The sequence below is a fragment of the Mya arenaria genome, chromosome 2 (assembly GCF_026914265.1).
Source record: "Mya arenaria isolate MELC-2E11 chromosome 2, ASM2691426v1".
Lineage (NCBI taxonomy): Eukaryota > Metazoa > Mollusca > Bivalvia > Myida > Myidae > Mya > Mya arenaria.
This window is the reverse complement of record NC_069123.1, coordinates 19,558,338-19,571,945: the sequence shown is the minus strand read 5'-3', so window position 1 is coordinate 19,571,945 and position 13,608 is coordinate 19,558,338. Positions and strand designations below refer to the sequence as shown.

The 13,608-nt window shown below is 35.0% G+C and overlaps 1 protein-coding gene across 1 annotated transcript in view; it reads right to left on the bottom strand.

The window, feature by feature from the left end:
• The window catches only part of LOC128211458 (B9 domain-containing protein 1-like), a 138,974-nt gene that overhangs the window by 105,661 nt on the left and 19,705 nt on the right, over window positions 1–13,608 (bottom strand). The window contains exon 3 of the mRNA XM_052916276.1: window positions 11,071–11,182. Within this exon, the coding sequence (XP_052772236.1) occupies window positions 11,071–11,182 (112 nt within the window). The remainder of the gene's footprint in view (window positions 1–11,070; window positions 11,183–13,608) is intronic.

The following is a 13,608-nucleotide window of genomic DNA, read 5'->3' as shown; positions in this document are numbered from 1 at the left end:
AATTATTTTTGGTACATCTAAATGACCATGCCAATTAAGGGTTTAAGAGATTGGCCTTTATACCAGTGTGTTGTTTTCACTGCTAATCAAGCTTGGCGACATTGCTCAAATCGCCTTGATGATATGAAGGACATGTGCTTTAAACAGTTTTCCATGTTTCGATAAAACGTTCTTGCCTTGAAAGGTAACTGTATGGTTTAAACGTTTAAGGATGTATGTCCTGTATTGTTGTACAATACATAAGTCAAAATTGACGTTTGGCCATTGTGTATATTTTTCGCAAACATTTATACCAGAGCGAGGCTGCAAGTCATTATATGTTGGCGCATATCGTCATTTAACATGACCGGGGTTAAATGACTGGGAAAATACCTAATTCCCACATCTTATTTTGCATTGTTTACAAAAATGGAATTGAAATAATTCGACTTTTTTGTTAAAGATGTATCCTTTTTCTTGAAATATATTCTGAAAATGGGGAAATTCAGAGGCAAATTTGTGGAACAATAAGTGTCTGTCACGTGTAAACGATACGACAAAGAAGGGTAACACTCTGGGCCCCAACTTAGTTACTACAGTTAATAATAGTTTACTGCAATTCTAAAAGGTTCATTTTGGTATTATTCGATCGAAAAATTACCGAATATTTGAATATCAATTTTGCCATTCATTGCATCCCTAATATAAATGTTTTGGAGACTGAGGGCTTGTGAGATAGGTTTACAAACATTTTGCAAGAACATTGTGACACATGTGTAATTGCAATTATATACAGATAACACCGCTAGTTCCGCCTATATCAATAAATATTGGGGACAAATTCCTGCTCTTGACACGATCACTAGGCGCCTATGGTTTTGGGCCATTGAAAGGAAAATGCAGATATCCGCTCAACATATGGCAGGATCATCAAATAAACAAGCCGATACACTGGAACTGGGCATGATGATTTAGAATGGTCTTTAGACAAAAATGTATTTAACAAAATATTGTTAAAATTCCCAGATATGCGTACAGATTTATTTGCATCTCGTTTAAATACAAAACTTACATCATATGTATCGAAAAATCTAGAACCTGATGCGGTTGCAGTGGATGCATTTTGGTTTTCATGGAGTGATAACCTATTGTATTAAATTTTTCCACCTTTCAGCATTTGATGGCTTGGATTTTACAGAAAATAGAATTTGATTGTTCACAAGCTGTATTAGTAGCACCAATATGGCCAACTCAAGCATGGTGGCCAAATTTAATGGGCCTGATCCGGGGAAACTGTTATCTTTTTCCAAAACAAAACATTCTGAGACTAATGCACAAGCCGGAAAAAAAACATCCGTTAAGAAAGATGAGAATAGCCTTTTTCCTACATCATGGAAGTGTTGCGAAAGCAAGGAATACCAAGAGATGCTGAAGATCTCATCATTAAGTCCTGGCGAGGTAGTACACAAAAACAGTATGATTCATATATTAAGAGATGGAACAATTTCATTACCTCTGTCCAAATTGTGATGAAATTTCTTGTTGACCTTTATCAGAAAGGATCATTAAGTTACAGTGCAATTAATACAGCTCGTTCTGCCATAAGTAGTTTTGTTCCTATAACGGAGAATGCAAATATTCATGATAAAAAACTCATTTTAAGATTTATGAAAGGTGTATTCAATGCCAGACCACAGATGCCACGATATACCAAATCTTGGGATGAGCAAACTGAGTTTACAATACTTGGAACATATGGATACAACATCATTATTAATTATTGTCTTGTAAATCGTGCATGCTTTTTCTACTAATTTTTACTCGGAGATGTCAAACTCTACATGTTCTAAAACTCTCTGATATGGAAGTGTTACAGGACATAATTGTGATTAATGTTTCAAGCATATTGAAACAAACACTACCAGGATTTCACCTGAAACCAATTATTTTACAAGCATACCCCGAGAACGATAAACTTTGCATTGTGAAATTGGTAAGAAATTACTTGGAACGAACCAGTTGCCTTAGAACTGGAGATTATCTATTAATTTCCTCAGTTAAACCTCATAAACATGTAACAAAACAAACAGTTGGTAGATTTGTCAAGATTATCATGTATAAGGCAGGCAATTATCAACTAAGTTTAAGCCGCACAGTACTAGGTCAGAATCTACACCTTTCTATTATTATAATGGAGTGCCATTGGCTGACATCACTAAAGCCCCTGTGTCACACTGTAGCGAGTTTTGGCTACAAGTTTTTGCGAGATTCAACTCGCTTAAACTATTCAGGTGTCATTTGGCGAGAACTTTAAACGGTTTAAAATTGTACCAGTTTTTGTCTCGTATACATATCAAATTCATGTGGTATGGGTGTTGAACAATCTCTAACATTTGTGGTAGACATGTCTTCACTCGTTGCCGCTTCTCGCTGTGTCAAAAAGTTGTGGACAATAAACGAGTTCAGCAGCAACTCAGGGGGACATTATTACGATCTCTGCTCGACATTTGTTCGAGTTGTTGTGTTTTTGTACGTACCCCTTCGACATGTTCTGGAGACCGTTGCGATTTCCGGCGATTTCATAAATATGAGTGATCATATCAATAAAAAGCACTGCATCGTTTCACCTGAAGATTTCAACCAGTAAAAATCACCGTTTTACAAGAGATAAACCATTGTTAGACTATTTATGCCATGACTAGTCATGCTTAGTCATAATCTATGGCCTCACCCTCTATCTTCTGCGGGCTCTCCTTCTTCTGTTTTGCCTGTACTGTTAAAGCTGAGCAATCTTCTTCATCTTCTGCATCACCTTCTTCCATCTGGGCAAGAACTTCGAGGTTTCTAATTCTATCTGCCATTGCTATAAAGCTTCACTAATGCTGATCAACTGGTATTTTGTCCAGATGTGCAGCACCATTTGTATGTATACCCAGTTCGCCATGTGTCGTCCTTTCTCGTACATTCTCATAGCTCACTCTTAATAACTCGTCATGACATCGTGAACATATTGCCAGAACACGTAGAAGTCTCTGTGAAATTTCCTTATTTTTCACATTTTTCTGCCTTGGAACCAAGACTAGCACCTCACTTAAATGAGATCTATCTGTACATAAAGTTTGAAGTCAATACTTTCAAGTAGTGCTCCAGACAAAAAATAAGTGTGAATATTAAAAAAGGGCAATTACTCAAACATATTGCAGACAGAGTTATGGTTTATGTGCACTGCCCTTCTCATCAATGAAATTTATCTGTATATGATGTTTGAAGTCAATACCTAGCTCAGTCATGCTCCTGACAAAAAGTATAAAAGTTTACAAAGGGCAATTACACAAAATATACTGCACCCATAGTTATGATTCTTGTGCACTTGTTCTCAATGAGAACTACCTGTATATGAAGTTCAAAATTAATACCTTAAAAACTTTTCAAGTTATGCTCAGGACAAAGAATATGTATGAAAATTTACAAAGGGCAATAACTAAAAACTAATAACTAATGCACTTCTCCTCAGTGAGATCTATCTGTCTAAGATGAATTACAATATCCCATTCACCATTCGGAGAGGGCGGAGAGGGATAATAAATCAGTAACAAAAAATACCATTGATGCAAAGTATCTAACGGGGCCATGAATTAGTTTGTAAAATAAACAAGGTATCACAAGAGCTGTCGTAAGACAGCGTGTTCGACTACGCAGCTTTGACTTAGAAGTGAATACAATAATGATGTAATATGTTTTTAATGATTGGCAGAAGAGATTCAGTTCAAACTGCTTTTTTGTAACAGTCACCGTGATCATAGGGGCACCAATCCCATGAAAGTCCTCTATATACTCTTCCTACATTGAGTTCATTCACAGTATGTCAACTATAACTTAAGTTATTCAGTACCGAACAGTATTCTATTTTTAGTAACATTGACCTTGACACTAGTGGGCCAAAAGGCAATCCAATGAAAGCTCTCCATAAACTTGTCCTATATATCAAGTTTGGTCAACCCTTACTTAAGTTATTCAGTACTAACCATATTTCTATTTTTAGCAACAGTGACCTTGACCTAGACCATAATTCTTGGGGCTCAAAACACAATCTCCAGAAAGGTCTCTATAAAATCTATTTATATACCAAGTTTGCTCGCAATATGTTGACCCTTACTTAAGTTATTCAAAACCAAACATTTCTCTATTAATAGTAACTTTGACCATGACCTTAATCCTAGGGGCCTCAAACGCAATTCCATGAAAGGTCTCCATAAACTCTTTCAATCTACCAAGTGAGGTCACTATATATGTCAAATCTAGCTAAAATTAGTCGATACAGAAGGTGACTTTGACGCTGCCCTCCAACCAGCTCAACTAAACAATGATGCAAGTCATTCTAATGACTTTTTTTCCCTTTGTTAAAACCTGGTTAAGAAGATAAAAAATAGAAAGAAAAATTAACAAGAGCTGTCACAGTATGTGACAAATGCCCCTGAATGTGACATTGACCTATGAACAAGGTCAGTACATGAAAAGTTAAAGATCAAACAAATACATATGGCAAGTTATTTTAAATTGCCTCTGAACATAAAAAAATACCACCCATACTTGACAACCTACATTCTTATGTCCTTATATTCAGCATTCCATTGTGAATAAACACAAAGTGTATCTTTCACCTAAGAGGTAGGGACATGGGTCTTGCACGTGACACATCGTCTTGGTATGTCAAACACATGTGGCAAGTAATTTACATAACAACCAATACTCTGTATCCTTATATGCAGCACTCCATTGTGAATAAACACCTAAGTGTGACTTTGACCTTAGAGGTAGGGACATGATTCTTGCACGCGACACGTTGTCTTGGTATGTCGAACACATGTGGCAAGTTATTTTAAATTATGTCCATACAAGAGAAAGTTACAGCCTGGACACGACAACCTATACTCTATGTCCTTATATGCAGCATTCCATTGTGAATAAACACTAAGTGTGACCTTGACCTTAGAGGTAGGGACACGGGTGCTGCACCCGACACATGGTCTTGGTAATTCAAACACATGTGCCAAGTTATTTTATAATCTGTCCATACAAGGGAAAGTTACAGCTCGGACATGACAACCTATACTCTATGTCATTATATGCAGCATTCCATTGTGAATAAACACCTAAGTGTGACCTTGACCTAAGAGGTAGGGACACGGTTCTTGCACGTGACACGTTGTCTTGGTATGCCAAACACATGTGGCAAGTTATTTTAAAATCTGTCAATACAAGGGAAAGTTACAGCCCGGACACGACAACCTATACTCTATGTCCTTATATGCAGCATGCCATTGTGAATAAACACTAAGTGTGACCTTGACCTAACAGGTAGGGACACGGGTCTTGCACGCGACACGTCTTCTTGGTATGCCAAACACATGTGGCAAGTTATTTTAAAATCTGTTAATACAAGGGAAAGTTACAGCCCGGACACTACAACCAATACTCTATGTCGTTATATGCAGCATTCCATTGTGAATAAATACCTAAGTGTGACCTTGACCTTAGAGGTAGGGACATGGTTCTTGCACGCGACACGTCGTCTTGGTATGCCAAACACATGTGGCAAGTTATTTTAAAATTTGTCCATACAAGGGAAAGTTACAGCCCGGACACGACAACCTATACTCTATGTCCTTATATGCAGCATTCCATTGTGAATAAACACTAAGTGTGACCTTGACCTTAGAGGTAGGGACACGGGTGCTGCACCCGACACATCGTCTTGGTAATTCAAACACATGTGCAAAGTTATTTTATAATCTGTCCATACAAGGGAAAGTTACAGCCCGGACACGACAACCTATACTCTATGTCATTATATGCAGCATTCCATTGTGAATAAACACCTAAGTGTGACCTTGACCTAAGAGGTAGGGACACGGTTCTTGCACGTGACACGTTGTCTTGGTATGCCAAACACATGTGGCATGTTATTTTAAAATCTGTCCATACAAGGGAAAGTTACAGCCCGGACACGACAACCTATACTCTATGTCCTTATATGCAGCATGCCATTGCGAATAAACACTAAGTGTGACCTTGACCTAAGAGGTAGGGACACGGGTCTTGCACGTGACACGTTGTCTTGGTATGCCAAACACATGTGGCAAGTTATTTTAAAATCTGTCCATACATGGGAAAGTTACAGCCCGGACACGACAACCTACACTCTATGTCCTTATATGCAGCATGCCATTGCGAATAAACACTAATTGTGACCTTGACCTAACAGGTAGGGACACGGGGCTTGCACGCGACACATCGTCTTGGTATGCCGAACACATTTGGCAAGTTATTTTAAAATCTGTCAATACAAGGGAAAGTTACAGCCCGGACACTACAACCTACACTCTATGTCGTTATATGCAGCATTCCATTGTGAATAAACACCTAAGTGTGACCTTGACCTTAGAGGTAGGGACACAGTTCTTGCACGCGACATGTCGTCTTGGTATGCCGAACACATGTGGCAAGTTATTTTAAAATTTGTCCATACAAGGGAAAGTTACAGCCCGGACACGACAACCTATACTCTATGTCCTTATATGCAGCATTCCATTGGGAATAAACACCTAAGTGTGACCTTGACCTTAGAGGTAGGGACACGGTTTTTGCACATGACACGTCGTCTTGGTAAGCCAAACACATGTGGCAAGTTATTTTAAAATCTGTCCATAATATTCTGAGTTATTGAGTCGGACGGACGGACGGACAGATGGACGGACGGTGCGATTTTAATATGCCCATCTTCGGGGGCATAAAAAAGTCAATCATGGGCCATAATTTGTATTTAGGGTTAAAATGTCGTTACGTAATCTTATGTAAGATGGTTGCCATTAATTGTGCAAAGTATTTAGTCGCTTGAATGAAGGGTATAGAAGTTTTTTTATTAAAATCCCAACCAGCCCTAAAACTTTAATCTGCCCTAAAACTTTAACCTTAGTTCCTCAATCAATCAGGGGCCATAACTTGTATTAAGGATAATATGGAGTTAAGTAACCTCAATGTGAGATGGTCCTAAAGAACTGTGTGAAGTATTAAGTCAATTGATTGAAGGGTATAAAAGTTATGGTAATTAATTTCTTCCAACCTGCGCTAAAACTTTAACCTAAGTTCCATAGTCAATCAGAGGCCATAATTCGTATAAAGTGAAAATCCCAACTTGCCCTTAAAACTTTAACCAGACGCCAACCACCAGGGCATGTAGTATTATAAGGCCTCCTAATTCTTTGAATAGTCGGACTAAAAAATGAAAGACAAACGAAATTTAATAAAAAATATATAAATTATGTTATCAGTTTAAATTAAGTACAAGAATTCTTTAGTTATTGAGCAGAAACCATTTTTAAGCTTAAGGTCACTGCAAACATATCGTTTTTTACAAGAAGGTAACCTTGACCCTTGACCTTTTGATCTCAATATCAATAGGGGTCATCTTCTAGTCATGAACAACTAGCATACCAAGTATGAAGTTCCTGAACCCAAAGGATCTTTAGTTATTGAGCGGAAGCTGTTTCTTCACCCTAATGACAGTATGAAGTTCCTGGGTCTGAGCGTTCTATAGTTATTGCGCGGAAACGAAGTGTGATGTACAGACTGACTGACGGACTGATGGACTGACGGACTGACTGACGGACAGGGCAAAAACAATATGTCTCCCCATGAATTGGGGAGACATAATTATTTATGTGTGTTTTAAGTAATTCATTGTTTTGTACTCAAAATTAAGCGCTAAATAATAACTAAATCAGATTTTGAGTGCAAAACTTATATTCAAATACATGGACACACGACTTACAACCATTGAACATGTTTTCATGAGTTATTTTCTAAATTCTAAAATGCATTTCTCAATATTCATATACTCATAAGTGTTATATAAACAGATAAAAAAGCAGGGCATAAATGTTTTAGAAACAGTCTGTATTTACACATACAGTATTATAATAACATCAGTAAAATCAGAAAATAAACCTTTAATAAGTAAAATGACGGATACTGGACTTACCAAAATACGCTTTATTACCAAAAGACAGAGAAATTACCGAAATATGCAAGAAAGTTACCGAAAGAAATATTGAAATATGATGATATTGTAGGCATTTGAAATTTCATTTTTCAAGATCCAATTCCTTGTTCTGACTCGCCAACCGAAAGACAGATAAAAGGTACCAAAATACACAATTTATCCCATTAATGATAACCTCATGATATTTATATAACGAAAACACACAAATTAAAAAGAAAATATCAACTTATTCGTCAATTGGAATAAAAACAATATGTCAGTGTCAATTGTCTCCCTTCCCAACCGAAAGACGATTTTTGAAACGCGTCAGTTTAAAATAACTTCTTAGTTGTTTGACGATGAAAATGGCTTATAATTATGATTCAAGTGAGCGTCATCATATTTCATTATTATAGAAATGTTCGATCAATAAAGAGCAAATGAAAATATAAAGGAAAGTGTTCGAAACATTTTTGGGAAAAAGGTCAAAAGTCATTTTCTTATGTAAACTAACTTAGATCTATAGTTAAGGTCTTTCAAACTATTACATATTACAATGATATAGGGCAAAAAAGTTTTTAAATGGCGAAGTACTCTTCTTCAAATAATTTTCGTACTTATGGAAACTATGAACCTGACCACATCAAGTACACAAAATCAGGTGATGTTTAAAACAACATCATTATCACCCGATTGATGATAAAGGTGACAAAGTAGTGGCACGTGTTTCTTTACTATGTTCTTTAGTGATAGTTTGTTAATTGGGATAATCCCTTTACGGCAATGTGACACGTTAAGTAAATACAATAATAACGCATTAAAGGACCGCAGTACGTGTACATTTATAATTGCGGGTAATTTTTCACACAAATGGACGGCTGTCTTTAACCATATAATAATGTTGAAAAATTATTTGATTTAACATTACGAACAATATCTAAACATTTTACCCCAGTAATATAGAGTGTCCACTCATACATGAAGAATTAATACTTATAAATGTGCAAATAATTCTTATTCCAGATACCTGTAGATGGAACGTTATTGTACCTTTTTGTAATTGCAATGATCTATAAGGAGAATTTCATTATATATCAAAATGTCCTTTTGTTATGATATCAGAAGGAAATACATTAAGAAATGTACTTATTATGTATTTTTATCTAACGTTAGCAAAGCTTCTATTAAATAATTCAATTCAAAAATTTAATTTCTTTTACTTACTAGCCTTTGGCACTGGTGATCCCCCAATTTTCTTGGTATACATATATAAATTTGATTCAAGGCAATGCCAACATTCATGCAGGTATAAACTTAGGTAGTTACATTTTTTCTTCATGGTCATGTTTAAGCATGGTGCATTCAATGGTAAATTTTAATATTTTCTTAAAACTCAATGAGAATTTTATTTTGTGTGAATAGCATGAAACAATGTTCAATTTCAGTTCATAAGCATTGCCTTTAACAAGCGATCATTTTTCCATATCTTCTGTCATATGTCATATGTCCATGTCGTTGTCAATGATATTAATATACAAACAATCTCTTTTGTATTTGCAGCGTTCAATATGTTATGTTATTCAATCATGTTTATGTCTTGTACAGCCTTCCATATTCTATGTTATTCAGAATACTAGGAAATTTATTGGTCAATAAACTTACTATTTCTGAATATTTTTTTTGTAATTATATATAATAAATAGGATTATTAAAAAATATTTACATTAGAAGGCGTCTTTCGGTAACATTCTTGCATATTTACTTCAGTTAAACCATATCCATAAATTGCATTTCGGTTGACGATGGGAGATAACTCTTATTGGTTAAAATAAGGAAACTCTTTTGTCAATAAACTCATTATTTCTAAATATTTCTTTATAATTTTTGGCTACAATGCGTATAATTTATATATATATATAGGATTATTAAAAGATAAATATATTAGAAGGTGTCTTTCAGTAACTTTCTTGTTAATTTCGGTAATTTTATCCGTCTTTCGGTAAATAAGCGTATTTCGGTAAGTCCAGTATACTGTAAAATGACTGTTTTCATTTTCTCAATTCTTTGTTCTTATTGCAATTATTTTCTTGAATCAATTAGTATTAAAGTGGCCTGTTATTAAGTGGCCTGTTTCCTACAGGATTGAAGCTATGGAGGCTGTCAAGATAATTGTTATTCTTTTTCAAGGCACAGCCCTATAAACCATATGTTCGTGGTCAAGGCGAGGTCTTGAAACGGAAACATCTTTAAACCACCACCTGCACTTAATATAATGACCGGTGCCACATTTATAGATTTGTTTGATACTGCTTCAATTATATTGTCCCACAATTCAATCCACAGTGTCTTTTTTTAGAAATGTTCTCTGTGTTATTTACATTTTCGATCTTCTGCCATGTCAAAGTCACTACAATTTTAATTTTTATCATGTGCTTCAAGAGGTTCAAATTTAGACCTGACCCAATATTTTGAAATGCTCAAATGATTAATAACTTTTAAGAGTCTAAATTGTTTTTTGTGATAGTGAGTTAGATTAGTATGGAATGAATACAATAGTTGTTCTCAGGTCTTCGAATAATTGCATGTTACCTTGAGGAATGCTGTCTTGACAATATATCCACATTTAAATTGCTGATGCAGTGAAAGCACTTGATCTTATTGCCATTTATTAAATATTGAGACAGATTTTCATGTGATACAATCAAAACTGTTTCATTTATAACTGAGAACCTTTTATTGCAATTAAAGAGCATTTCTTGACATAATTCTATGATAAATTTGGTAAGAAATATTCATTTTTTCATTTTTTTTATTTTCACTTTGCGCTCACCTCTGATTTGCCTTAAATCTAAACATAAGTATTTTTAAAAAATATTCGCTCCCTCCCACTTTTTTTTTGCAAAATCCGTAGAAAAAATGATCAAATGTTGTGGCCTTAGAGTAAATTTTTGCAAATACCCTATTGAAGTTTATATATTATTTTTTGTCTAATCATACCGGTATTTGAAATTTACTATTACAATGAATTTTGTATTAGCAAATGAACATACATCCATGAGGGTTCGTGCTTTTGAAGGTGACATCAATTGGGAAGTTCCAGATCATCTGCTGTCTGTCATCCTGGCTCTTCTTGGCAATCTGGGATATACCCTCCTCCAGTCCCTGTGCACGTTAACATAAGAAAAAAAGCAATAACAGGAGTAAAACAAACAAAACAAGAGCTATCACAGAGACAGCGCGCTCGACTATTCCCCCGCTTTTTAGTGTAAGGATTGAAAAAGTATGGCAAAACATGCATGGATCACTGTTAGATTAGATTTCAATGCAATACATGATGTGCGGAGATATTAACATAAATGTGGTTACATGCAGAATTTTAACCAGAATGTGTAGTAATAAAGGGCAATTATTTGCAAAACACAGTTATCTAACTTGATTATTCAATTAGGTTGGGTGGTTGAATACCATTGTATAAAGTCTCAATGCAATACATAAAGTAGTTGTTGAGATATTATCCTATGTGTGCTAACATGCAAGACCTTAACCAGAATTTCTAAGTTGCATAATAAAGGGGCAAAAATTATATAATATGAAAGACAGAGTTATCTTACTTGATTAAATAAGAAGGTTAAATGTTTGGGCACCTGTGTGTAAAGTTTCAATGCAATACATGATGTATTTGCTGAAGCATTGACTTAAAAGTGGTTACATGCAAAACCTTAACCAGAATTTCTATGTTGAATAAAAAGGGGCCATTATTTTAATATAATGCAAACTAGAGTTATCTAACTTGGTTAATTTAGTAGGTTGGATGGTTGAGTACCATTGTATCAAGTCTCAATGCAATACCTCAAGTAGTTGCTGAGATATTAACCTATGTGTGCTTGCACGCAAAACCTTAACCAGAATTTCTAAGTCAAATAATAAAGGCCTATTATTGGCATTAAATGCAAACTAGAGTTATCTAACTTGGTTAATTGATTAGGTTGGATGGTTGAGTACCATTGTATTAAGTCTCAATGCAGTACCTCAAATAGTTGCTGAGATATTAACCTATGTGTGCTTGCACGCAAAACCTTAACCAGAATTTCTAAGTCAAATAATAAAGGCCTATTATTGGCATTAATTGCAAAGTAGTGTTATCAAACTTGGTTAATTAAGTAGGTTGCATGGTTGAGTACCATTGTATAACGTCTCAATGCAATACCTCAAGTAGTTCCTGAGATATTAACCTATGTGTGCTTGCACCCAAAACCTTAACCAAGGGGTGACGCCGACGCCGACGCTTGGGTGAGTAGTATAGCTCTCCTTATTCTTCGAATAGTCGAGCTAAAAATTGATGCATAGCATCAAGTCGGCGCAATAAAATTAGAAGAAAAACATGCATGTATATAACCAAAAAATGGTTATTATTTCAATGATAATATGTTGGGTATACATATGTTCGAAGGACATTATGGTTGATAAAATATCTACTGTTTTTTCCAAGCTAATTGTCCAGTACAAACTAAAATGTACGAAAAGTATACACACATTTCTTCGGAAGAAATAGTCAATGGTCTTATACATGGATTTCAATAGCATGTGTACCATGTTATGTGAATTCCTGGCTTTATATATTGTGTATGTTTTTGTAACACATTTAACTCTTATGAGTTAATAGAACTGGGATAAAAAATACTATACATTAAGAGGGGATTATCTGGATTTCATTCTTTCATTTCAATGACATTTTCAAAATAAACAATTAAGCTCAATGTTAATTTTTCAAAACTCGTCTTTATGTTGTCACCAAGGGATATTACTGCGTAGGGGGTTAAAAAACATAAAGGATATTGTAATGGTACCCTGTAATCTTCATTTATTTGGGAGGATTTAGTTGGTATCAATCGGAACACCTCAGCCTGTATCTATCTCGAAGCTTGCTGGAGATGGCAGAGTTGAAATGATTGAGTATGTATTTAAAATTAAAATTTTCAAAATGATAAGCAGGGCTATTATAATTAAGGTTTCATTATTAATTAAAGTGTATAAGTTTTTCTGGGTGCCGACAAATTATCAATTTCATTAAAAGCAGTAAGTTAAAGCTGCACTCTCACAGATTTACCATTTTGACAACTTTTTTATTTTTTGTCTTGAAAAGAGCAAATTTTTGCATAAATATCAGCAAACCAATAATATAAGATTGCTCAGACAAAAGATCAGATTGCAGTTTTTCATATTTCCATTTGAAAATTAATGTTTTATGGCTTAAACCGTTACTAATGGTTCCGTTACTAACGGTTTAATAACAAGAGCTGTCACAGAGACAGGGCGCTCGACTTTTCCGCTGCTTTTCAATGTAAGGATTGAAAAGTTTTGGCGAAACATGCATGGATCACTGTTAGATTAGATTTCAATATTTTGCCTGGAACCACATTTATGTTTATATCTCAGCACACCATGTATTGCATTAACGAGAATTTCTAAGTCTAATAATAAAGGGCCATTATTTGCAAAATACAGTTATCTAACTTGGTTATTCAATTAGGTTGGGTGGTTGAATACCATTGTATAAAGTCTCAATGCAATACATCAAATAGTTGCTG